Source organism: Ranitomeya imitator, chromosome 2, assembly GCF_032444005.1.
Source record: "Ranitomeya imitator isolate aRanImi1 chromosome 2, aRanImi1.pri, whole genome shotgun sequence".
Lineage (NCBI taxonomy): Eukaryota > Metazoa > Chordata > Amphibia > Anura > Dendrobatidae > Ranitomeya > Ranitomeya imitator.
In genome coordinates, this window is record NC_091283.1 from 564,725,333 (window position 1) to 564,752,437 (window position 27,105).

At 47.6% G+C, this 27,105-nt stretch overlaps 1 protein-coding gene across 1 annotated transcript; it reads left to right on the plus strand.

Moving 5' to 3' along the window:
* The first annotated feature begins 21 nt into the window (after positions 1-21).
* On the plus strand, positions 22-23,926 carry METTL23 (methyltransferase 23, arginine). The gene is made up of 5 exons (XM_069752106.1): positions 22-165; positions 9,617-9,721; positions 19,326-19,563; positions 19,641-19,725; positions 22,245-23,926. Exons 1-5 carry the CDS (start codon positions 46-48, stop codon positions 22,432-22,434), a joined length of 738 nt encoding a protein of 245 aa, XP_069608207.1. The 5' UTR covers positions 22-45; the 3' UTR covers positions 22,435-23,926.
* Positions 23,927-27,105: the final 3,179 nt, after the last annotated feature.

Sequence of the window (27,105 nt, forward strand, 5' to 3'; positions counted from 1 at the left end):
GCAATCAACATGCGACAGTATGGCGTCCACGTGTAGCCCACTGCGATGTTTGGGAGTGAGAGAACTGGGGAGTCCCGGATCGTCTCTCGGGAGTACGTGTATCTACAGGACGATGGGGGCGGTGGAGCGGAGCAGTCCCGGGAGCTCAGGCTCCTCATTCCCGAGGTGCTGGTTAGAGAGTGGCCGCATGGGGCGCCATAGCGTACGTGCGAGAGTGCAGGCGGCGGCGGCTTAACCCCCTGTGCGCTGGGCGTGGAGCAGAGAAGATGGAGCCGTTATGAGCGCCACACCGGCTGTGGGCATCAGTGTCCTCTGACCAGAGCAATGGCGCCTGCTGCCATATATTCACACTGACCCCAAAGAGGAGAATTCCAGAAGCCACATGTCATCCTGCATTCCATCCACACCAGAAGGGTGGCGCTAGTGCGGACCTACCCGAGGCTCTGGTCACATCTGTAGTCTTAGCCCCTATAATTTCTCTCCCATCCATAATGATGAGCGAGTGTACTCGTTGCTCGGGTGGTCTCTTGAGTATTTGTTAGGGTACGTTCACATTTGCGGTTTGCGCCGCAGCGTCGCCGCCGCAACAAAACGCATGCGTCGTGCGGCCCTATCTTTAACATTGGCGCCGCATGGGGCCGCATGTGCATGCGTTGTGTTGCGTTTTACGCCGCATGCGGCGTTAGGGCGCACCTGTCTGGGCGCGGCAAACGCAACATGTTGGATTTTTTGTGCGGCGCCGACCTTTTCAAAAACGCATGCGTCGTGCGGCCCTATCTTTTAACATTGGCGCCGCATGGGCCGCATGTGCATGCGTTTTGCTGCGTTTTTGTTTGCGTTGTGCGTTGCGGCGACGACGCTGCGGCGCACAACGCAAATGTGAACTTAGACTTAGTGTTCGGAGCAGAGGCGTAGCTAGGGTTTCGGTCCGGGGGGGGGGGGGTGAAGCTTCTGAGTGGGCCCCTAACCAGGTAACCTTGATTGCAACTCGATGACGCCCCCTAATAGTGGAGAACCTCAGCAGATGACCGCGCTGTTACTGAAGATAATCTCTATATAACGACCAACATGGATATTACCGCCATATGGTCAGTGGTAGATACCAGCCCTACAGAGCATATAAGAGATCACAGCACAATTACAGATAATGTCTTACCATTGACGTTCTTTATAATGGAATCGTCACTTTTCCCGTCTTTTCCATCTGGCCCAGACCGACATGCAGTGGCGTAACTACAAAGTTAGGGGCCCCGGTGCGAACTTCCAAATGGGGCCCCCCCCCTGCAGCCCTGCCATACAACTCAATGTAACCCCCATAGAATAATGGCCACACATGATGCTCAATACTGTATAACGGCCACCACACATGATGCTCCATACTGTATAATGGCCACACATGATGCTGCATACTGTATAACGGCCACACATGATGCTCAATACTGTATAATGACCCCCCTCCTGTATGCATGGCTCATCTCCCTCCTATCCCATATACATAGCTCATATTACCCCTCCTGTATGCATGGCTCATATTCCCCCCTGCATGGCTCATATTCCCCCCTGCATGGCTCATATCCCCCCCTGCATGGCTCATATTCCCCCCTGCATGGCTTATATTCCCCCCTGTATGCAGGCTTAGCTCTCCGCTCCTGCTCGGCGCGCCGGCTTATGTCCGCCTTCATCCCCCCGTCCCTCATCCCTCATACTCACCTGTCTTCCCACTGCACGGCCGTGCCGACATCCCTCGCGCTCTGTCCCGACTCCAGACGGCGGCGCCGGCGCAGCACCTTCTTCCTGCTTGAGCGGTCATGTGACACCGTTCATTAAGATCATGAATATGCGCATATTCATGATCTTAATGAGCGGTGTCACGTGACCGATCAAGCAGGAACGAGCTGCAGTGCAGACGCCGAGACCATCGCTGGAGCAGGGTGAGTATTCAAGGCGGCGGCGAAGGGGGGGGAGGCCCTGGAGCGGGGGGAGGCCCTGGAGCGGGGGGAGGCACTGCCAGTCCGAGCCTGCCTGCCGGGCCCCTGACCTGCCGGGCCCGGTCGCACTGGCGACCGCTGCGACCGCGGTAGTTACGCCACTGCCGACATGACAACTTCCAGCAACGACTCGGCTACAAAGAATACAACAAAGACATATTTCACTTTTCATATTCCAGCCCCATCACCATCTATTCCCAACCTGCACAAACTCCTCATCCTGCTGATACCCCAATACTGAGCCGCTGCTGCCGTATGTGTCCCTATTACTGCACCTGATAGCCCAATACTGAGCCGCTGCTGCCGTATGTGACCCTAGTAGTACCCCTGATACCCCAATACTGAGCCGCTGCTGCCGTATGTGTCCCTATTACTGCACCCGATACCCCAATACTGAGCCGCTGCTGCCGTATGTGTCCCTATTACTGCACCTGATACCCCAATACTGAGCTGCTGCTGCCGTATGTGTCCTTATTACTGCACCTGATACCCCAATACTGAGCCGCTGCTGCTGTATGTGTCTCTATTACTGCACCTGATACCCCAATACTGAGCTGCTGCTGCCATGTGTCTCTATTACTGCACCTGATACCCCAATACTGAGCCGCTGCTGCCGTATGTGTCTCTATTACTGCACCTGATACCCCAATACTGAGCCGCTGCTGCCGTATGTGTCCCTATTACTGCCCCTGATACCCCAATACTGAGCCACTGCTGCCGTATGTGTCCCTATTACTGCCCCTGATACCCCAATACTGAGCCACTGCTGCCGTATGTGTCCCTATTACTGCACCTGATATCCCAATACTGAGCCGCTGCTGCCGTATGTGTCCCTATTACTGCACCTGATACCCCAATACTGAGCCGCTGCTGCCGTATGTGTCCTTATTACTGCACCTGATACCCCAATACTGAGCCGCTGCTGCTGTATGTGTCTCTATTACTGCACCTGATACCCCAATACTGAGCTGCTGCTGCCATGTGTCTCTATTACTGCACCTGATACCCCAATACTGAGCCGCTGCTGCCGTATGTGTCTCTATTACTGCACCTGATACCCCAATACTGAGCCGCTGCTGCCGTATGTGTCCCTATTACTGCCCCTGATACCCCAATACTGAGCCACTGCTGCCGTATGTGTCCCTATTACTGCCCCTGATACCCCAATACTGAGCCACTGCTGCCGTATGTGTCCCTATTACTGCACCTGATATCCCAATACTGAGCCGCTGCTGCCGTATGTGTCCCTATTACTGCACCTGATACCCCAATACTGAGCCGCTGCTGCCGTATGTGTCCTTATTACTGCACCTGATACCCCAATACTGAGCCGCTGCTGCCGTATGTGACCCTATTACTGCACCTGATACCCTAATACTGAGCCGCTGCTGCCGTATGTGTCTCTATTACTGCACCTGATACCCCAATACTGAGCCGCTGCTGCCGTATGTGTCTCTATTACTGCACCTGATACCCCAATACTGTGCCGTTGCTGCCGTATGTGTCCCTATTACTGCCCCTGATACCCCAATACTGAGCCGCTGCTGCCGTATGTGTCTCTATTACTGCACCTGATACCCCAATACTGAGCCGCTGCTGCCGTATGTGTCTCTATTACTGCACCTGATACCCCAATACTGAACCACTGCTGCTGTATGTGTCCCTATTACTGCCCCTGATACTCCAATACTGAGCTGCTGCTGCTGCCGTATGTGTCCCTATTACTGCACCCACCCCCCCCCCCCCATGGGCAGAACCTGTATATGAGGCAGCACTCCCCCCTATAGGCAGATACTGTATATGAGGCAGCACCCCCCCCCATAGGCAGATACTGTATATAAGGCAGCAATCCCCCCCCTATAGGCAGATACTGTATATGAGGCAGCACTCCCCCCCCCCCATAGGCAGATACTGTATATGAGGCAGCACACCCCCCTATAGGCAGATACTGTATATGAGGCAGCACTCCCTCCCCTATAGGCAGATACTGTATATGAGGCAGCACTCCCTCCCCTATAGGCAGATACTGTATATAAGGCAGCACTCCCCCCCCCCCTATAGGCAGATACTGTATATGAGGCAGCACTCCCTCCCCTATAGGCAGATACTGTATATGAGGCAGCACTCCCTCCCCTATAGGCAGATACTGTATATGAGGCAGCACTCCCTCCCCTATAGGCAGATACTGTATATGAGGCAGCACTCCCTCCCCTATAGGCAGATACTGTATATGAGGCAGCACTCCCTCCCCTATAGGCAGATACTGTATATGAGGCAGCACCCCCCCCCCCATGGGCAGATCCTGTATATGAGGCAGCACTCTACCCTATAGGCAGATCCTGTATATGAGGCAGCACTCCCCCCATAGGCAAATACTGTATATGAGGCAGCACTCCCCCCCCCCCCCCCCCCAAAGGCAGATCCTGTATATGAGGCAGCACTCCCCCCCCCCCCCTATAAGCAGATACTGTATATAAGGCAGCACTCCCCCCACCATAGGCAGATACTGTATATGAGGCAGCACTCCCCCCCCCCCATAGGCAGATACTGTATATGAGGCAGCACTCCCCCCCCCCTCCTATATGCAGATACTGTATATAAGGCAGCACTCCCCCCCCCCCCCCCCTATAGGCAGATCCTGTATATGAGGCAGCACTCCCCCCTATAGGCAGATACTGTATATGAGGCAGCACTCCCCCCTATAGGCAGATACTGTATATGAGGCAGCACTTCCCCCCCCCCGCCCCCCCTATAGGCAGATACTGTTGAATAAGGCAGCCCACATAAAAACACAGCAAATAAATACCTCTCCTCCTCCTTGTTCCAGCGGTGCTTCCTGCTCCTGCTCTTCTGACAGCGGGCGCTGGGCGGTGACGTCATCGCGCCCGCTGTCAGACGGTGTGGGGGATGATGGGAGGAGCGCAGCGCTCCTTCCCTCATCACTGCGGTGAGCTGTATCGGCTAGTTGCTGATACAGCTCAGCATGCGATGACAGGCGGGGGCCCACTGCTGGCACCGGGCCCCCCCTGCCTGCCCAGGGGCCCCATATCGGCAGAGCAGGGAGATCGATTCTCCCTGCTCTGTCACAGAATGTAACTGCATCGGCGCGCTGCGCGTGCCGATACAGTTACAGTAGCGTAGCTCCCGGTGGGCCCCCTCAGAGCACGGGGCCCGGGGCGATGGCCCCCTCTGTAGCTACGCTACTGGTTTGGAGATTTAGTTTTCATACCGGCAGCTGAATGACTTACAGCTACTAGCCAGGCTGAGTACATGTGGGGGTTGCCTGGTTGTTGGAGATTCCCCACATGTAATCAAGCAGGCTAGTAGCTGTAAATCATTCAGCTGCAGCGATGAAAACTTAATCTCCGAGCACTAAAAAATACTCGGGAGACCACCCGAGCGTGCTTGGGAAAACCTGATCAACGAGTATATTCGCTCATCACTAGTGATCACGTATTGCTCTGTGGTGGTCCGACCTCTGGGTCCTGAGTGATCCCCAGATCCGGGCACTTTTGACCCTATTAAAATGGAGCGATGGTCACATGCTGAACTGCGCTCCCGTCATTCCCTATAGGGCTGCAGAATAAGCTTTTCCCGGCAGCCCCATAGAGAACGAGTGATGATTGGGCATCTGACTTACTGTTTCATTTTGTTCTCGTGAGAAGTCCCTAATTTTGTGGATTGGTGCAGGTCAAGGTGATGGCCCCCAGTGATCAGTAACTTAAGGTACCGTCACACTAGACGATATCGCTAGCGATCCGTGACGTTGCAGCGTCCTGGCTAGCGATATCGTCCAGTGTGACACGCAGCAGCGATCAGGCCCCTGCTGTGATGTCGCTGGTCGGGGAAGAAAGGCCAGAACTTTATTTCGTCGCTGGCTCTCCCGCTGACATCGCTGAATCGGTGTGTGTGACACCGATTCAGCGATGTCTTCGCTGGTAACCAGGGTAAACATCGGGTTACTAAGCGCAGGGCCGCGCTTAGTAACCCGATGTTTACCCTGGTTACCATCGTTAAAGTAAAAAAACAAATGCTACATACTTACCTACCGCTGTCTGTCCCCGGCGCTGTGCTTCTCTGGTCTGGCTGTGAGCGCCGGGCAGCCGGAAAGCAGAGCGGTGACGTCACCGCTCTGCTTTCCGGCCGCTGTGCTCACAGCCAGACCAGAGAAGCAGAGCGCCGAGGACAGACAGCGGTAGGTAAGTATGTAGCGTTTGTTTTTTTACTTTAACGATGGTAACCAGGGTAAACATCGGGTTACTAAGCGCGGCCCTGCGCTTAGTAACCCGATGTTTACCCTGGTTACCGGCATCGTTGGTCGCTGGAGAGCTGTCTGTGTGACAGCTCTCCAGCGACGCTGCAGCGATCCGGATCGTTGTCGGTATCGCTGCAGCGTCGCTATGTGTGACGGTACCTTTATCTTTCCTCTTAGGCGATAACTTGTTTCCATTCTAGGAACAAAGAAACTGAATTCATGTGGAGAATGGACCTAGTATATAACTGATGCAAATGGCACCGAAAAGACCCCGGGGACTGTATCAGGGTCTGTCTGGTTTCTTACAAATACAAATCACACCGTAGATCCCTTCATTGTCCAGCTGGACAAACCGCTGCTTCAAGTGTATGGTACAGGCTTGGGCCTGTCTTATCGCCTCGTGTTTCATAGTCCAAGTAAATCTGCTTTCACATGTCAGGGCATGCATCCAAAATCCCCCACAAAATGGAGTCTGGACACATGCGCCATAAACTGGACCATAGGCTGTAATGGTGACGGCAGGGCGAACAGCATCTCTGCCGTGCTTCATTTTCAGGAGTGTACACCTACAGGAGGCGTAGTAGACTGTACCTCAGTGTCCACCTCCTGTAGGGGTACACTCCTGAAAATGATGCATGGCAGAGAGGATGTTCGCCCTGCCGTCACCATTACAGTCTATGGCCCCGTCTATGGCGCATGTGTCCGGACTCCATTTTGTGGGGATTTCGGACGTATGTCCTAACGGGGGACACAGAACGCAATGTGGAAGCACACTAACCTGAACTCATCAGTTGGGAAAGCTGTGGGCGGAGATGTATGAAGCCATCTTTACTTCATTATTTCCATAAAGAACACACTAGGCCAACCGGACGAATCCCCCAACCTATATGTTTGCACCCAAGGATAGTGGTAAAGGGAATCTGTTATATGGATTTCACCCCCAAAACTAGATAGATGTGCATGTAACTCATACAAGTCCAGCAATACCTTTCAATGGCAGTTTCCTCTATTACTGAGAAATCAGTGTTGGCATGCATGGATATGCAAGTGAGCCTGAAGAGTTATTTGTAGATCTGAAGCCTCTGTCACTCCAGCTCTATTCCTAGCCCACCACCATTTGCACGGGCTGACAGCCTCTATGCTGTGAGACTTCAGGCAAATGAGCTGTCAGTCAAACTGTAAGGCAGCGGCGTTGGTTGTGGAATAGAGCTGGAGCGACAGAGGCTTCAGATCTACCATAGCTCTTCTCCCTCATTTGCATATCAATTAAAATGCTGATTTCTCAGGGATGAAGTAACATGCTGGCCATGTAAAGGTATTTCTGGACTTGTTGAAAGGGCTTCATGTGCACAGTTTAAGGCCGGAGTCACACTACAGCGAGATACGGCCGAGTCTTGCAAGTTAAACCAAGCTCTGGCACCGGCACTCCAGAGCGGAATGTGCGGCTCCATGTATTGCTATGCGGCCGCATGCTCCGCTCTGGAGTGCCGGGGCCAGAGCTTGGTATTAACCTGCGAGACTCGGCCGTATCTCGCTGTGTGTGATCCTGGCCTAAGGGGTGAAATTCTGCTGACAAATGTTCTTAAAAATAAGGGGGGTTCAGAATCTGAACAATTATGTTATGGGGTGGAATAAATGAAGAGCCTATTGGGGAATGTGTTAGGCCTGCCTAAAAGATGCATTCTTCGGGGCATGCTTAAAACTGTGGCTGTTAAAGTGGTTGGCTAGGAGATGTAATGTGGAGCCCTGCGTGTACTGTAGTCACTGCTAGGTATTGCTGCACTCCCGGCGCTGGTCACGTGACATACCTATCACCATGAGATGTGGATGAGAAAGCGCTCGGCACAGGATGCTAAGTATACAAATCACATATGAGCGGTCACGTGACCATGTATATGTTTGTTGTTTTTCAAAATCTTTAAGCGCTTTTTCAGGTGTGTTTTCGGAGAGGTCTCGCCTAAGAAAGATGTCATGTGGACATATCCTTAGTATTCCATGTTAAATTCTCTACCACATGATATAAATGGCCCAAATAACCCCTTTAATCTATTTGTCTTGGGTAGAGCATTCCAGAGAAGTGATGCAGCACAAGAAAAATCATAAAGGATATTTATATAACACCCTCAACTCAGTTACTGAAAAGATGCTGTAGAATTATTTCATGGGACATGAGTATTTATGAAACCGTCCATATCAGGAGTAGTGCTAGGTATACACTGTACATGATCTATGGCTATTTCCATTGTCAGGCACGCATCTCCTTATTGGTTGAACAGACCAGTAGCTGACGTGAGAAGAGGTTTAATGTGTGTGTACCCGACTATTCTGGTGACTTTCAGAATAAGCTGTTGTGTGTACATAAGAAGTAATACTATATCTAAAATGATATTTTATTTTACGTTTTTCATCAGTTTTTATCTCTGCAGGGTCTTAGTTTTCAGTTCTCTCTGAGCTACTGGGTGCAGACAAACTGCTATGACATCTCCCATACACAGTTCACACAGAGATTAAGGATTCCTGCTTTTGTTTCTCTGCAGCAGGAGCATGACAAAAATAATTCAGCAAAACTAATCTGTGTAGCTGTGAATCCAGCACTAATTAGAAAAACAGTTGAAGTTGCAGCACAATCTGTTTCTGATTGTTTTGAGTTTTTGCCCTCTACTCTTTCTAGTATAAAAGGCTCTGTAACCTGACACCTCACCATGCTCACAATCCATCTTGTTTTGAGCAACAAGGGTTTTCTCTGTTTGTTTTTTTTTTATCCGTAAGGCGGAGAAAGAAACAGAAGCTGACATATTACAAGGTTTCGTACATTCACCCGTAGTATAGGTTTGCTAATGCAAGATTTGAAGTGACCATTTAAATATTTAGGCCCTCAGTCATTGTGGCCTTAGAACATTTTTACTCCAGATAAAAGGAGCAAAGTGTGACCTTGTCAGTGACTGTATTAATAATTAATTGTTTTTTAAAGTAAAGTTATATGTATATTCTTTTTTTTTTTTTTTGGGGGGGGGGGGGAGTGTTGGCCTTTATTGGTGCTATTTTCCTTAAACGTTTTGACTTAATTTGTACTTTATGACTACTCGAAACGTCGCTATTTTTTTCAGCCAACTGCGCTCAAGTACCCTACAAAATCTGTCTAATTTTATTAGAAAATGAATGTGCAACATTTTAAAGACTCATGGGATGTTTTACTCTATAAAGTGCAAAAAAGTAAAAGACAAAAAATAAAAAAAGCATCTTTGATTTTGCGCAAAATGTATTTCCCTCTTTTCTCCATTTTAAATTTCTTGTAAAAACATATACTAAAAAAAAGACTCAGACTTCAATTGGATGTGTAATAACATGTATCTGTTCTCTCATTATGCTGGAGGTCCTGGATTCGGAGTATGGAATGTATGTTTGGCCGAGTGCACCAGTTCTTGCCCAGTACATCTGGTTTCACCGAGCTTCAGTGAATGGAAAGAGAGTCTTGGAGGTCAGTCATGGCTTTATTTGGGGTAAACCTATTTCCATGTACTGGTGAAGCAAATCTTTGAAAATCCATTACAAAAAGTGGGGTATTATACAGTGCCTACAAGTAGTATTCAACCCCCTGCAGATTTAGCAGGTTTACACATTTGGAATTAACTTGGCATTGTGACATTTGGACTGTAGATCAGCCTGGAAGTGTGAAATGCACTGCAGCAAAAAAGAATGTTATTTCTTTGTTTATTTTTTTTTAAATTGTGAAAAGTCTTTTCAGAGGGTCATTTATTATTCAACCCTTCAACCCACCAGAATTCTGTTTGGTTCCCCTAAAGTATTAAGAAGTAGTTCAGGCACAAAGAACAATGAGCTTCACATGTTTGGATTAATTATCTCTTTTTCCAGCCTTTTCTGACTATTTAAGACCCTCCCCAAACTTGTGAACAGCACTCATACATGGTCAACATGGGAAAGACAAAGGAGCATTCCAAGGCCATCAGAGACAAGATCGTAGAGGGTCACAAGGCTGGCAAGGGGTACAAAACCCTTTCCAAGGAGTTGGGCCTACCTGTCTCCACTGTTGGGAGCATCATCCGGAAGTGGAAGGCTTATGGAACTAATGTTAGCCTTCCACGGCCTGGACAGCCTTTGAAAGTTTCCTCCCGTGCCGAGGCCAGGCTTGTCAAGGCTAACCAAAGGACAAGGAAGGAGCTACGGGAAGATCTCATGGCAGTGGGGACATTGGTTTCAGTCAATACCATAAGTAACGTACTCCACTGCAATGGTCTCCATTCCAGACGAGCCCGTAAGGTACCTTTACTTTCAAAGCGTCATGTCAAGGCTCGTCTACAGTTTGCTCATGATCACTTGGAGGACTCTGAGACTGACTGGTTCAAGGTTCTCTGGTCTGATGAGACCAAGATCGAGATCTTTGGTGCCAACCACACACGTGACGTTTGGAGACTGGATGGCACTGCATACGACCCCAAGAATACCATCCCTACAGTCAAGCATGGTGGTGGCAGCATCATGCTGTGGGGCTGTTTCTCAGCCAAGGGGCCTGGCCATCTGGTCCGCATCCATGGGAAGATGGATAGCACGGCCTACCTGGAGATTTTGGCCAAGAACCTCCGCTCCTCCATCAAGGATCTTAAGATGGGTCGTCATTTCATCTTCCAACAAGACAACGACCCAAAGCACACAGCCAAGAAAACCAAGGCCTGGTTCAAGAGGCAAAAAATCAAGGTGTTGCAGTGGCCTAGTCAGTCTCCTGACCTTAACCCAATTGAAAACTTGTGGAAGGAGCTCAAGATTAAAGTCCACATGAGACACCCAAAGAACCTAGATAACTTGGAGAAGATCTGCATGGAGGAGTGGGCCAAGATAACTCCAGAGACCTGTGCCGGCCTGATCAGGTGTTATAAAAGACGATTATTAGCTGTAACTGCAAACAAAGGTTATTCCACAAAATATTAAACATAGGGGTTGAATAATAATTGACGCACACTTTTATGTTTAAAATTTATAAAAATTTAACTGAGCAACAAAACTTTTTGGTTTGTAAGATTTATGCATCTGTTAATAAATCCTGCTCTTGTTTGAAGGCTCTAACTTATTTGCATCTTATTAAACCTGCTAAATCTGCAGGGGGTTGAATACTACTTGTAGGCACTGTACTGCAGGTTTAGGAAACGCCCCCTGAGGAAGTGTTACGAAACGCGCGTCAGGGTGTAGGAACGGACACACGGACATCACTCCTAAGTGTAAGTTACCACCAGTTTGCCCACCTGTTCTTGGCTGCCATCATTTTACAGCGCTTATTTATCGGTGTATTTTCATGAGGAATGGCGGTATTTAGTATATACACCTGTTGATGATATTTATTCTGCCTCCTCTCGTTAGTACCGTTTTTTTTGCTGGACTACTTATTGTAAGCTGCCTTTTTGTCGGTAGTTTTATATGGTAATTTTCTATATGCAGCAGTGTAGGTGTGGACTAGATTGGGATACTGTTTATATACCTAGGTGTATGTGATGTCATGTGTATTTATCTGTTCCACTACATCTGGAAGTTTTTTTCACTTTAGCATTATATTAAAATTGATTGTGTAAATTATTAATAAAAATTACTTATTTTAATATTATACTCTCTAGACATTGTGTTTTTAGTCCTTCAGGTGCTGTTTTGGCTATTTAGGACTTTTTTTGTTTTGGTTTCAGTCGGTATTGAACACAATGATATCATTAGGATCAATTTTTTGATTATAGGTTTAGGAAAGCATAGAAATATTTCTGTGGGAAACCATGATCTTCGCTTTTACATAAGGTTTATACTGTCTTGAAATTTTCCCCATTGATGTCAATAAATAAAAGTAACCTTTAAAGGGTAACTCCACTCAACAGAACATAAGAGGCCCCATAAGGAGGTTTTTTTTTTGAGAGCTTACAGCATTCAAACATATGACTTTTTTCTGGCTGTCCTGTTGAGGGACAGACCAGATATCGTCCATGCCTAGCTGGAGAAATGCTAATAGGGTGCCAAAGGCACAACCAACTTTACAGTTATGCTTTAGGTTTACTTCGTTCATCTGTCATTTTTTAGTGGATCAATGGGCACCATAAGCTCGAGGAAAAACAAGGTCATATGGCCTGAAGAAGGGAGCAGTTTGCTACAGAAATGCAGTCAATAAAGTTCGTTTCTTTGAGCTGGTGGCGCTCCTTGTTCATTTGCTGCTTTCTAGTGGACCCAAGTATAGCTCACCAGGAAGCAGTGGAGTATGACTGTCTTGATGATCGGCAGTCCCGGTGTTTAGATTATATATTGCAAACAGTTGTTCCTAAATTGCACAACTTGGCAACATGATTGACTTTCTACTAGTTAGAAATTTTTTATTCTAGAGAGCCAATGCTCAGAAGCATTTTGCGGGCTATGCTCACATTATGGGCAGCACGGTGGCGCAGTGGTTAGCACAGCAGCCTTGCAGCGCTGGAGTCCTGGGTTCAAGCCGCACTAAGGACAACATCTGCAAAGAGTTTGTATGTTCTCTCCGTGTTTGCGTGGGTTTCCTCGGGGCACTCCGGTTTCCTCCCACATTCCAAAGACATACTGACAGGGAATTTAGATTGTGAGCCCCAATGGGGACAGCAATGATAATGTGTGTAAAGCGCTGCAGAATATGTTAGCGCTATATAAAAATAAAGATTATTATGTTCCAACCGTCCATCAAAGATATATGGAGGATTTTCCATTGTATTCCTCTTTTCCAGGACGTCCCTCCTGACAGCACCATGGAGGAAGTCCTCCTCCTCCTTGCAGGGACAGGAAAACACACGAGAGGTTAAAAGGCCCCACCCCACACCAATTCCCTCAGTGTTTTTCCTGTCCCTCCATGGAGGGACACACGAGAGCAGAGCGCAGCGGAGCTTACCAGAGGGCTCGGGGATCGTGCGGCTAGTCCAAGATCCTTCCCCCTGTCAAGAGGCTCAGGGCTGACACTCCCCGATGGGGAGTCTCTCTACCCCAAAGACCAGGTAGCGGATGTGCTCCTGGGTTGAGCCGCTGCTCCTGGTGAGAGGCTCTCGGCTGGCTAGACATCGCTCTCTGAAGTCGGGGACTAAGCCTATCGCACTTTCGGTGATGTCAGGGTAAAGGTCGGCGTGCATTCCAGGCTGGAACGTGGAACTAGGGAGACAGGCAGCATATCAGCTCCCTGGTGCTCGCAGGGCGAACAGTGGTACGCAGCGTTGTCAGGCTAGTTTCACACTAGCGTTTTGCTGATCTGCGGACTTCCTCCGTGAAGCACCTCTGCCGCTAGCTCCGCCTACTTCTCCATGCCGCTTGCGTACCTATCTTTAACATTAGGTACGCAGGTCGTACGGCTGTATGCGAAGGCTTCCGCATGCGTCGTTTTGATGTTGCGGAGAAAAAAAAATTGCTCCAAGCGGCGTCCTACGCTGGTCGCCGCATCGTCAAAACGCCGCATGCAGAAGTAGGCGGAGCTAGCGGCGGAGGTGCGGGGCTTCACGGAGAAAGTTCGATCAGCAAAACGCGAATGTGAAACCGGCCTTATGGAGGATTTGAGCAAGATGGAGCAGGATGATGGGATAAGTGCGCTGTACCCTCAGCGCACAGACTACCCTCAGCTCGCAGCCCATCCCCAGCACCTAGCCAGCCCTCATCACACTGCCTGTCCCCAGCATCTAGTCCTCAGCACACAGCCAGTTCTTGAGCACTTTGCCCTGACTATTCCCTCTCTTGTACTGTACAGGATAAGGGAACCCCAGCTACGCCCCTGCCTATGCCCAAACGGTCTGGCAAAGCCTCCGCAAAATCCAGGCGATGCCTCGTATGTCACGTTAAACTTCCTGACACCTACGGCAGAATGCTTTGTGACACCTGCAAGTCGTAAGGCAAGAATAGCCATCCCTCTTGTCTGAGATGAGGTCCAGGATTCGGGAAGAAGTACAGACCTCCATATCCAGCCTCTCCCGTCAGCAGCCTCCAAGTCCAGGGCCCTGCCCTAAATGGCCTAGGTGGGAGATGGAACCGAGCTCAGATGAGGAATCCCATCCCCTGGGGTCAGACCAGGAGGAAGATGGCGAGATATTTGCAGAGAACCAGGAACGAGGCAGACAATATTTGTTTTCATCAGAGGACACGGACGAGCTTGTTCAGGCTGTGCGGAATACGATGCAGGTGGAGGAGTTCCCTAAACAGCAGTCCAGACAGGATTTAATGTTCGGGGGCCTTAGAGAGCAAAAGCAGCAAGTGTTCCTGATAAGTGACCATATTCGTGCCATGGTGTTGGAAGAATGGGAGGATGAGGAATGTTTACTGTTGTCCCGTGATTTCAAGAATAGCCTACCTTTTGACCCAGAGGACATTAAGGTCCTGGAAGAAATACCGAAGGTCGATGTACCAGTGGTTAGGGTTGATAAGAAGACGTCCATCCCATTCGAGGACTCTTCAAGTTTACGTGACCCGATGGACAGAAAGGCGGATATCCTCCTGAAACGAGCTTGGGAGTCATCCGCGGCCCTGATCAGGACAAACATAGCGGCTACTTCAGTGGCCAGATCTATGTTCCTATGGATGGGGCAATTGAAGGAATATCTGTCCAATAAGACCCCTAGGGATGACATCTTGGTCTCCCTTCCCATAATGATATCTGCCACTGCCTTCTTGGCCGATACGTCAGCTGAATGTCAGATTCGTGGCTAGGAACAGCTCAGTATCCAATGCAGCTTGCAGAGCTATCTGGCCAAAATCCTGGCCGGTGGATAACGCCTCCAAGACCAAGCTGTGCTCCATCCCCTTCTCCAGGTCGAGAGTTTTCGGGCCGTCATTGGATAACATTCTGGAGCTGGCTTCTGACAAAAAGAACGGGTTCGAGGATGACAGATCCAGAAGGTTTCAGTCCTTTCGGAGAGGAGGCCTTAGCTGGAGGCAACCTGAATACAGAAGTCAGGGGAAGGCCAATAAAGGAACCTACAGCAGTTCCTATGGTAGAGGGGGAAAGAGCAGAGGCTCCCTGTTTGGGTCAAGCTCCAGACCCAGGAGACAGACGCCAATTTCATTGGGGGGAGGCTCAAACAGTTTCCGGGAAACTGGCGTCTGATTACCCAAAATGAATGGGTCCTCAGGACCATAACAGAGGGGTACAGAATAGAATTCTCCTCTCCCTCCGAAAGATCCATCGCCCCTACTATTGTGTTAGCAGGTTCAGCTATGTTAGCAGACCTGGAGGAACTTTCCAGCTCATCAGTCATAGTCCCGGTTTCCCTGGCAGAGGTAGGCAAGGGTCGCTATTACTCCCTATTAAGCATCATAAAACCGTCAGGAGAGGCCCACACGATAAATTTTAAACCTCTGAACCTTTGGGTCAGATAAAAGAGGTTCAGGATGGAGTCAGTGAGGTCTACAGTCCACCTCATAGACAGAGATGCAGTGATGTGCACTCTAGATCTGAAGAGTGCTTACTGTCAGGTTCCCGTACATTCAGCGTCCCAAAAGTTCCTGAGATTCACCGTAAAGCTGCCACACCGAACCTGCCACTTCCAGTTTCAGTGCCTCCCTTTTGGCCTGGCCTCGGCTCCCCGAGTTTTCACCGAGCTAATATCAGAAGTGGTGGCCTATCTAAGAAATCAGGGGATAGTAATAGTACCATACCTGGATGACTTTGTATTGGTGGCAAGATCGGCGGAAGTACTGGCTCAACACAGAGATCGGACCATTTCAGTGATGGAATTTCTCGGCTGGTCTGTAAATCATCAAAAGTTGAATCTAATACCAGAGACCAGAAAAGTCTTCCTAGGGGTGCTATTGGACTCTGGCCGCAGAACATCCTTCTTACCAACAGAAAAACAGGAGCCAGTGCAGCGCAGGGTCCGAGAGCTACTGAGACACTATGCCTCCATCAGATCAGCCATGAAGGTGTTGGGCATAATGACAGCTTGCATCCCCTGTGTCCGGTGTGCACAGTTCCACTCAAGACTCTTACAGAGAGCCATCCTGTCAGTCTGGGATCGGCAGCAGTCATCACTTGACAAAACAATATCCCTATCCCCGACGGGGAGAAGATCTCTACGTTGGTGGACTCAGCTCAGGAACCTGCGAGTGGGCGTGCCGTGGACTCCCTCCCCAGGCGTGGTAATTACCACAGACGCCAGCAAGTGGGGATGGGGAGCTCACCTAGAGGGAAGACTCCTTCAGGGCAGTTGGCCGGAAAAGATCAGCCAGAGGTCTTCCAATTACAAGGAGCTTTATGCCGTATGGGAAGCCTTAAAGCTGAATCAGGCAAGGCTGAGGAATTAGCACGTCAAGATACTGTCGGTCAACGTAACAGATTCCTTCTTGCAACACCAAGGGGGCCCCAGACATTGGGCACTCCAGGAGCTAGCGGAATCTTTTCTTGGGTAGAGAACACGGTCCTATCGGTAGCTGGGTTACCAGAACATCGTAGCAGATTATTTGAGCCGACAGGTGATCTGGCCAACCGAATGGGAGCTGAACCAGGAGGTATTCCAGTATCTGTGTCATCGCTGGGGAACTCCTCGGATAGACTTGTTTGCGACCAGAAAAAATGCAAAGTTGCCCAGATTCTACTCTCTGAATCCATCGGATATCCCGGAGGCCGTCGATGCATTGAGTCAGAAGTAGGATGAGACCCTCTGTTATGCCTTCCCACCACTGGCGCTTATGCCAACCGTCCTCAGGAAAATCCAGGAAGACCAGGGGAAAGTAATCCTCATTGCCCCAAACTGGCTGGGGAGAAGCTGGTCCCCGCTGCTGGGGGCCATGGCTAAAAGACATGATCAGGCTTCCACCGAGGGGAGACATTATTCATCAGGGCCCAGTCTTCCATCACAGTCCAGAAAAATTGCATCTTTCAGCTTGGATCCTGAAAAGGACATCCTGAGAGCTCAGGGCTTGTCAGACCATGTCATAACTACTATCCAGGCTAGCAGGAAACCAGTTACTTCCGCAATATATATTATAAAATTTGGAAGAGGTTCTGCTTGGAGGGTGGCAGGTCCGACTTCGTGGCAGGGGTTCCTGATATCCCAGGGGTCCTAGATTTCCTGCAAGCAGGATTTAATAAGGGACTTAGACCCAGTACTCTAAAGGTCCAGATATCGTCACTGAGCACTTTCCTCGATTATTCCATTGCCACCCATCCTTGGATAATAAGAGCAGCCAGGAGACTTCGTCCTACAATCAGGCAGTCGACCCCTCCCTGGGACCTAAATTTGGTCTTTAGGTCCCTATGCAAGGAACCTTATGTTCCAGGGGAACAGATGCCCATCTCAGTCCGCACTTTAAAAACGGCATTCCTAGTGGCCATTACCACAGCTAAACAGGTAGGGGAGATTCGGGCCCTATCTACTCAGGACCCATATCTTCAGATCTGGGAGGATCGTATAATCTTAAAATTGGACCCTGCCTTTTTACCTAAAGTAGCATCCCACAAGAACCTAAACCAGGAAATTGTTTTGCCTTCCTTTTGCGAGAACCCCTCAAATGGGAAGGAGCAGGCCCTCCTCTCGTTGGATATTAGATGGGCGGTTATTGATTACCTGGAGGTCACTCGTAGTTGGAGACAGGATCCCAACTTGTTTGTCCTTTTCGGGGTAGAAATAAGGGGAAGAAAGCCTCTAAGGCGTCTATTGCAAGATGGATTACTTGTTATTTCCTTAGCCTACCAGTCAGAAGGTGTTAGTCCCCCCCCGAAGGTTTAAGAGCCTGCTCAACTAGAGCAGTATCAACTTCCTGGGCTGAGAGAGCGGGAGCCTCAATAGAGCAGATCTGTAGGGCTGCAACTTAGACCAGGCTTGACACGTTTTGTAGGCATTATAAATTAGATGTACTATCGGGCCAGCAGACGGCTTTTGGGAGAAAAGTTCTCCAGGCAGTAATCCCACCCTGAGGAGGTACTCTAGTATTCTCCATGGTGCCGTCAGGAGGGATGTCCTGGAAAATAGGTATTAGACCTACCGGTAATTATGTTTCCAGGAGTCCATCCTGACAGCACAGTTGGTTCCCTCCGTGATTGTTATGTCATATGGTGTAATATGATATTGTCAAATAAAAAACCGTTATGTTGCATTATCCATGGTGTGGTACTTGTCAAAACACTGAGGGAATTGGAGTGGGGTGGGACCTTTGAAATCTCTCGTGTGCTTTTCCTGTCCTTGCAAGGAGGAGGAGGACGTCCTCCATGGTGCTGTCAGGATGGACTCCTGGAAACATAATTACCGGTAGCTCTAATACCTATTTTTTTGTTCTTGGTTGCCTCTGCAGAAAAATAAATGTTACAGCTTCCCGTCAGCCTGTTGCCTTTTCACTTCTGAACATGCCTTCTTAAGATTCCTCTTATCATAAGGCACTGCAGTGTAAGACTTAAGAGTATAGAACATCAGTCTTAGATTTCCTTAAACAGAGGCTTACTATATTGATGACTTCTCCTTAAGGCGCATTCAGACGGAAAGATAAATCGGACCGAGGTCGGAACGCAGTGCACAGACTGGCTGGCGGCGCTCTCAATCCAAGCCTGACAGCTGCATTGAAATACATGAAGCTGTTGCCCCCTCCCCCCCCCACAAATCGGGAGAGCTGCCGGCCAGTTGGCGGACTACAATCCGATCTCGTTCCAATTTATACGGCCCTTAGGATAGGCCACCAATTGGATGTCAGCTCCTCCCTGATCTAATTTCTATCACCCCCAACAATCCAATAATCTGAGCAGATATAACAGTGAATGGAGCCAAAACAGCACAGCGCCATTCACTGTGGAGTGGCTGTTCTCTGATTCTGCAGTTCCCATTTATTTCAATAGAAGCCGGGCTGCAATACCCAAAAATGGCCACTGAATGGAATATGGCACTGTACACCGATGATCGGTGGGGGAGCTGATAACCAGTTTTTATGTCGAAGACATTGATAAAGCGTGGTAAACCACTTTCATATGTTCACTGCAAATAAGTCAGTGGAGTCCAAAGGGTTACCATGTAATACATGTAACCCACAGATTGATCTTACTATGGCTGTGTGAATGAAGTCTGAAGGAGAGGGCTTCTAGGAAGCGTTTCATTGTCTACTGTGTCTTGCCATTTTAGGTTGGCGCAGGAGTGAGCCTCCCTGGCATAGTAGCTGCTAAGTGTGGTGCCAGTGTTATACTGTCAGATTCAGCAGCGCTACCACAATGTATAGAAAACGGTTTCAGGAGCTGCGCCCAGAACAACCTAATTGGAGTACCAGTCATTGGACTGACATGGGGCGAGATCTCGCCAGATCTGCTCACTCTCCCTCCTATCGACATCATTTTGGGATCTGATGTTTTTTATGAGCCAAAAGGTAATGTAATCCTCCACCAACCATAATGATATTGTAAGCGCTACAAGTGGCCTACATTAACAGGATCTTTTTTGCAGATTTTGAAGACATCTTAGTAACCCTGCATTTTATAATAAAAAGGAACCCAGATGCTGAATTCTGGACAACTTATCAAGTCCGAAGGTAAAATTTACACTGCTAAAAAGGCGAACTGAGCAGATGTAGAAGATACATCCGATAAGAGTTATCAGATTTTATAAAAAAAACAAAAACAAAAAAAACTTCATGCACTTTAGTACTGTAGTTTAGTTTTAGTTACTGGAATTTAACATGCAATACCAGACATGGCCCATGGACAAGAGTGGCACTGTTCTCAAGGTAAAAAAAATCGTAGCAAAGGATGGAATAGTGGAATGAGCAGTACACAGACTTTTGGGTAAACTAAAAACAGCTCATTAGTCACTTTGATATTAAAGAGGTTTTCCACTATTTTCACCCCCTTTGATATGTCCTAAATCTTCATAACAATCAATTTTCTAATCTACTATTACCCGCCATCTCCTGTAAGCTCATTGCTGGGTGATGTAGTACTCTGCTGTGATTCTAGCTCTGATACTTCCAGTTCGGAAGCCGGAATCAGACCAATGATGTGCGCTGCTCAGTTCGTCCAATTCCGGTTTCCAGACCAGAAGTATCATAGCTAGAATCACAGCAGAGTACTACATCACCCACAGCGATGAGCTTACAGAACAGGGGGAGTATATTAGAAAATTGTTAGGAAAAGTTAGGACATATGAAAGGGGTCAAATTAGTAGTGGAAAACCTCTTTCACTCCGCGACTTACCATGGGTTTGCACTAGCCAATGGCAACCGTTACGCAGGCCAACTGCACATCCAATGTGCACAGAATTATTGGTAAAAGATCGTTTTGTGCAAATGGACTGCCATTACTCTCGGTAGCATATAACCTGTTTACATAGCGACAACGTGCTGCCAAGAACAATAATTTTATTTGAGCAAGGTCTAAAAATCATTTCACCTGTCAATCCAACATTCTGCTTGTTCATTTGGTGATTGGAGGCCTGTTTACACTGGCAGATTATCAGTAAATGATCATTCCTATCAGGGATGTGGAGTCGATAAGGAGACTCCTCATTTTCCCTGCCTCTGACTCCACAGCCCTGCCTCACTACTGAGCATGTATATAAAGTGCAGCACAGATTCATCTCAACTAGGACTCCACAGCCCTGCCTCACTACTGAGCATGTGCATAAAGTGCAGCACAGATTCATCTCAACTAGGACCCCACAGCCCTGCCTCACTACTGAGCATGTACATAAAGTGCAGCACAGATTCATCTCCGCTAAAAGCCGAGATCCTTAGATCAGGAACAGAGCAGACATTTATAGGACTTTTCATAACTTTTCCCAAATTCTTATAGGAAACGTTTACAGCACATCCTGCATTGTACTACTGTCCCCAATTTATTAGATATTTTAAGAGTTGGAGTATTTTATACAACCCTCCCAAATGGACTCCTGACTCCATAACCCTGGTTCTGAGCTACGATTGTGTACAATAGTTGGTGTATGTGCATCCTTATAGGGAGGCCTAATATTTACACTAAAATATATTATTAATATGTAGGTAGCTGTCCTTGTATTACCTGGACAGAGTTTTATTTATTTTTTCTACATGGCCTCCATGTAATACTATATTTCCAATGCAGCAGGTTGCTCGTGTGCAAAGCATCACCTGCAGATAAGGGGGTTGTTTTTTTTAATAGGATAAGTGCCAGTTCCTTCACATCGTGCACAATGATGGTGTCTATTGAGTTCCATCATGGTGATGTTTATTTTGATGGTAACAATTGTGAGCTCATACAATCCCTTCTAAATTACTATATTCCTCCATGGAAAATAATAACCACCGCTGCTTTTCTGGCAATGTTGCTGCTGGGTCTCCCGTGATGTTATGTCATATGAGCCCTGCAGGCAATCAGTGGCCACTTCACTCTCATTTCCTTTTGAATGTAACGGAATTTCGGAGGATCCCCGAAAGCAACAGATCTTATTTCTTCTAGGTGTTAGTTTTGTCAGAAGGAAGTGGCCCATTGGCTACATGGCTCTTGTGGCTTAACGTCACGGAAGATCCAGCATCAGAGGCAAGCACGGACTTATTTTCTGTGGGAAACTGTATTGAGAAGGGGTTGTCTTAATGTATTCTTTTTGCTGTCACTAGGAAAGGCTGACTTAGCTTGTCGGCTTACCTGTAACTTCTTATCTATGCTCCGATCTTAGATTACTCTATTTTCTGGTAATACCTGTGATAATTGAGGGTTCCTTATTTTAGTAGATGAGCAAATAAAATATGATGGCTTCTTATTGCTTTACAAACTAATGGAGACCAGCAGGTGTTCACTACAGACTCTTTTTCGTGAAGCACATACAATTTCTTAAGCATTTATCGCTTCGGTGTGAACACTTCCACATTGCTGTAACATGAAATATGTTTATGGCCTCAAAAGAAAATGGGGGGGGGACTTTCCACATCATTTGTCTCAATAGGACAAAGGGCAGCCAAAGTGGGCATCATTTTTACTTAAATCTCTCTCTATATCTCATTACCAGTGTTATTAAGCCTTACCATCTTAGGAGACAGATGTACTTATTTTGTGTAATCATCTCAATATTAACCCTCAGTGCCAGCTGGTCAATAGAGGCTCTACTCCACAAATGGGATCTCCGATGTCTGAACGTTCCTTTGAAGACATTTAATGCAGACAGAGAGTGCCTGGCGGGATCCAGCCTCCCAGGAAGGCATACAATCCAGATGATGATCATCACAGCAAGGAGAGATCTGTCGGATAGATCATCCACCCAACATTTATAAGGATATTTACAGCTTACCTTGAGAAAATGGACAAAGATGAAGTTCCTGTGGCTGCACCATCACATACAAGATTGCCACCAAGAAATGCTTTACAGCAGAAAAGCAGACTGGTGTCAGATGATGACAGTGAAGTGGAGCCTGTGAGAGCAGACCAGTGGCAGCTGCCTCTGGATTCTTGGTGGATGGCTTGGAGCTACTGACTCAAGCTTGTTGATGGAGCTTTCTTGGCAGTGAGCCATTATACAGGTCAATGTTTGACTACAAATGGCTGGGGTCAGATTGGATACACTACACATATGTACATCTGATAGCCATGAGGTTTTATTACATAAAACATATAGTTTTTAGCATTTTTTTTAAAATTAGGAGCCAGTTTAGGAAAAATTAAAAATGAGGGTACAGCCTCTGGGCACAACTCACATCTGGCAATGTATATGTACTTTACAAGTTTCTCCTTCTGGAAGTTAAATATGCAAATAGCCTCTTCAGAGGGACTCTAGTGTCATCTATTAGGGTACCGTCTCACAGTGGCACTTTGGTCGCTACGACGGCACAATCCGTGACGTTCCAGCGATATACTTACGATCTCGCTGTGTCTGACATGCTACTGCGATCAGGGACCCCGCTGAGAATCGTACGTCGTAGCAGATCGTTTGAAACTTTCTTTCGTCGTCAAGTGTCCTGCTGTGGCGGCATGATCGCATCGTGTAACAAAGGTGTGCACGATATTCTACATCGCAAATACGTCATGAAATTATCGCTCCAGCGCCGTGCATTGCGAAGGGTGACCGCAGTCTACAACGCTGGAGCGTCACAGATCGTGCCGTCGTAGCGACCAAAGTGCCACTGTGAGACGGTACCTTTAGAGATTTAGGCTTGCTGCTGAACAGATGGTATTAGAGTTCCTGCGCTCACCTACTGAAGCGGTTATATCTAGGTGTAAAGGATAGCACATGGGAATATCCATCAATGAAGAATCTGCTATACAGTACTCCATAATTAAGGAAGGCCTTTCAGTGCAAACACGTTGCCTAATATTTTACTGTACATGACACTGTGACTTGAACACAGTCATTCATCCTGCCTAGGACTGTTACATATGGCAGTGGCCACACTATAGATTACTCAGATAAGACAAACCTTATTCTGAAAGGTTACATGTATTCAAGTAGGTGGGCTGTGTGTACAAGTGCCTCTGCTTGAGTTGAATAATAAGGGTTTAGCTGCAGTACCACATACAGTCTATGAGTGGCACTAATCCTGGAAACAAAAAGCAGTTATTCTTAATCTGTAGGACTGGCAGCATTGATGAAAACATTGGCTGTCCATTGATTTCTGGTCAACAAATTACATTGGCTGTCCATTGATTTCTGGTCAACAAATTGTTTACCCCTGCAGGTGCACCTTGGAGCATTTAAAGAGCTGCCAGTACCTTAACCTGCAGGAGCTTAATCTTAATAGATTAAATCATTAAAGTGCAGTGCATTTGTTAGCCCATTCTGTATGTATGTGTTATTAATAGATTATGGAACTTTTTAATTGGCTGGTGCTTGTACAAAACATGTACTGTCACCAGGTAGACATGCAGCCCAAGCCCACTGGTAATGCAAGGTGAAGACATTCAGACCATCTTCAGGACCAGATGGACTGCAGAAAAATGATATGCAAGTCATGGATTTGACGCTTGGAGAAAATATGAAACCATGAACAACTGATGTATACTAGGTGTGGATTTATTCTTTAGGAAAGTCACTGGTGCATAATGAAGTTATGCAAATTACCTTGAGCGATTATATTTCTGCTGTTTTGTGAAATGTTTGTTCCTCCTAAAGCATTTCAGTGATAGAACTTTGTCATTGGGTGATGTACACACAGGAGTGTATGGAAGGGGCAGAGGAGTTGCGCAGTAATACATGATGGGTGCAGTTGACCCCTGAAACTGCCAGGATTGGAAATCACACCAGCTTCCTCAATATAATGCCTTAGATACCATGACTCAAGTTGCATAGACCCTAGATTTTGCCATTAGTCACAGCAGGCCAATACTATGCCAGCACCACACTCGCTGACCCACAGAATGACCAACATTTTTTATGGCATTAACCATGCAGTATAAATGATAAGAGTGAAACCAGTTGTGGAATCTATACAACCTACCAGTATTTCTCAGTATATTGTAATTTTCGGATTATAAAGTTCTCCGGATTATAAGATGCACCTCAAATTTTGAGAATAGGGAAAAAAAAAAAAAACAACTTAAAATGGGGGTGCTTATAATCCATGCATCTTATTGCTTACTGGGGGTGGTGGCTGAGGAGGCAGGTGTGAAGTGTTGCTGCAGGCTGGGATGAGGGGGTGTGCAGGTGTCATGTGGCTCTGCCAACATTGTGAAAAGGCCAAAGCCCCCCGGTAGTTCATCCATGCTTTCCTGTGTGGTGGTTCTGGGAAGATGGCTGCCGGAGGCCTGAGATCTCATCTCTTGAAATCTTGGTCCCGAGATATCTATCTGCGCATGTGCTGCCACCGTCAGCCATTTTCCCAGAAACACCACACAGGAGGAAACCACAGAACTGTCAGGGGGCTCTGGCCTTTCATGAAATGTCAGCAAAGCCCCCAGCAGACACCGTTGCAGGCTGGGATGGGGGGGGGGTATCGGTGAGCAGCATATCCACATTGTATCCATTATGTTTTCTGTGGTCGCCGCACACATCAAACCGCAGCATGACGACACATTCGCATACAACACATGTCCATGCGTAACCATTGTTAACCCCTTCACGACATGCGCCATACTAGTACGGCGCATGTTGTCTCCCCTTTGATGTGGGCTCCAGCAGTGAGCCCACATCAAAATCGCAACATCAGCTGTTTTGTACAGCTGACATGTGCGCGCAATAGCGGCGGGTGAAATCGTGATTCACCCGCTGCTATTAACCTGTTAAATGCCGCTGTCGAACACTGACAGTGGCATTTAGCTACCGCTTCCGGCCGCACAGCCGGAAATTAGCGCATCGCCGACCCCCATCACATGATTGGGGGTCAGCGATGCATCAGGATGGTAACCATAGAGGTCCTTGATTCTCTATGATTACTGATGCCAGCCTGCTGTGGTCGGCACTCATAGCAAGCCTGCATTTCAGCTACATAGCAGCGATCTGATGATTGCTGCTATGTAGCTGAGCCGATCGAGTGGTGCCAGCTTCTAGCCTCCCATGGAGGCTATTGAAGCATGGCAAAAGTAAAAAATGTTTAAAAATATGAAAATATAAAAGTTTAAATCACCCCCTTTCGCCCCATCCAAAATAAATTTAAAAAAAAATTAAACCTACACATATCTGGTATCACCACGTTCAGAATCACCAGATCAATAAATAGTTACTTACCGATAACAGTATTTCTCAGAGCCCATGACAGCACTACCAGAGGGAATCCGCCCTTCAGGGACAGGAAACCTACAGGATAAAAAGGGCGGTATCTCTCTCCTGCGTCAGTTTGGTTTACAGAGCATCAGAGGTCCTCCAGGTTAGTGACAACAGGAAAATATACAATTTTAACAAAATACTTATCAGGATTACAGTGTCTAAATTAGAAACACACATTTCGTATAATAAGGTGCTCACCACACACGTGACGGGGGGAATAAGCAGGTGCTGTCATGGGCTCTGAGAAAAATATAGTTCTTACCGATAACGGTATTTCTCTGAGCCCATAACGGCACCACGGAGAGGGGATCCGCCCACCAAGGACAGGAAACCTACGGATAAAAAGGCGGTACCACTCTCCTGCATCAGTTTGTTTACATAGATAACGATGGGAGACTACTAAGACATTTGTAAAATTTTTAACTGTTTAGTATAACAAGATACCGCGTGACTTTAAACTATAAATGGACTATGGCACTATTTCAAAGTGTACACCCATAAGTGAAGGGAGGGAATGTACGGGTGCCGTCATGGGCTCAGAGAAATACCGTTATCGGTAAGAACTATATTTTTCTCTGATCGCCCATGACGGCACCACGGAGAGAATTGCATAGATAGTACATTCAGGGAGGGACCACCGCCTCCAGAACCCTTTTACCGAAAGTAAGGTCTGAAGAGGAAATTAGGTCCAATCTATAGTGCCTATAGAATGTGGATGGTGAAGACCAGGTAGCAGCTCTACATATCTGGTCTATGGAAGCTCCGGCCTTCTCCGCCCAGGAAGTTGCTACTGCCCTCGTTGAGTGAGCCTTAACCTCCCCGGGAACGGACATCCCACTTGCTGAATATGATAGACTGATGGCGTCTGTGATCCATTTTGCTATGGTGGCTTTAGATGCTTTTTTCCCCTTCCGGGGACCCTGGAAACACACAAACAGAGAGGAATCCTCCCTACTCTCTCTAGTGACTTCTAGGTAGTGTAAGAGACATCTTCTTACATCTAGTGTATGTAGTGTTTGTTCCTCCTTGTTCTTAGGGTTAGGGCAGAAGGAGGGGAGAGATATCTCTTGAGACCTGTGAAATTTTGAAGCCACTTTCGGGAGATATGCTGGGTCTGTTTTTAGAACAACCCTGTCCTCTAGAAATTGTGTGTGAGGAGGGTTGGCTGAAAGAGCCTGTAAGTCACTGACCCTACGGGCAGAAGTGAGGGCGACTAATAGAGCTGTTTTGAGGGATAGCGTTTTTATTG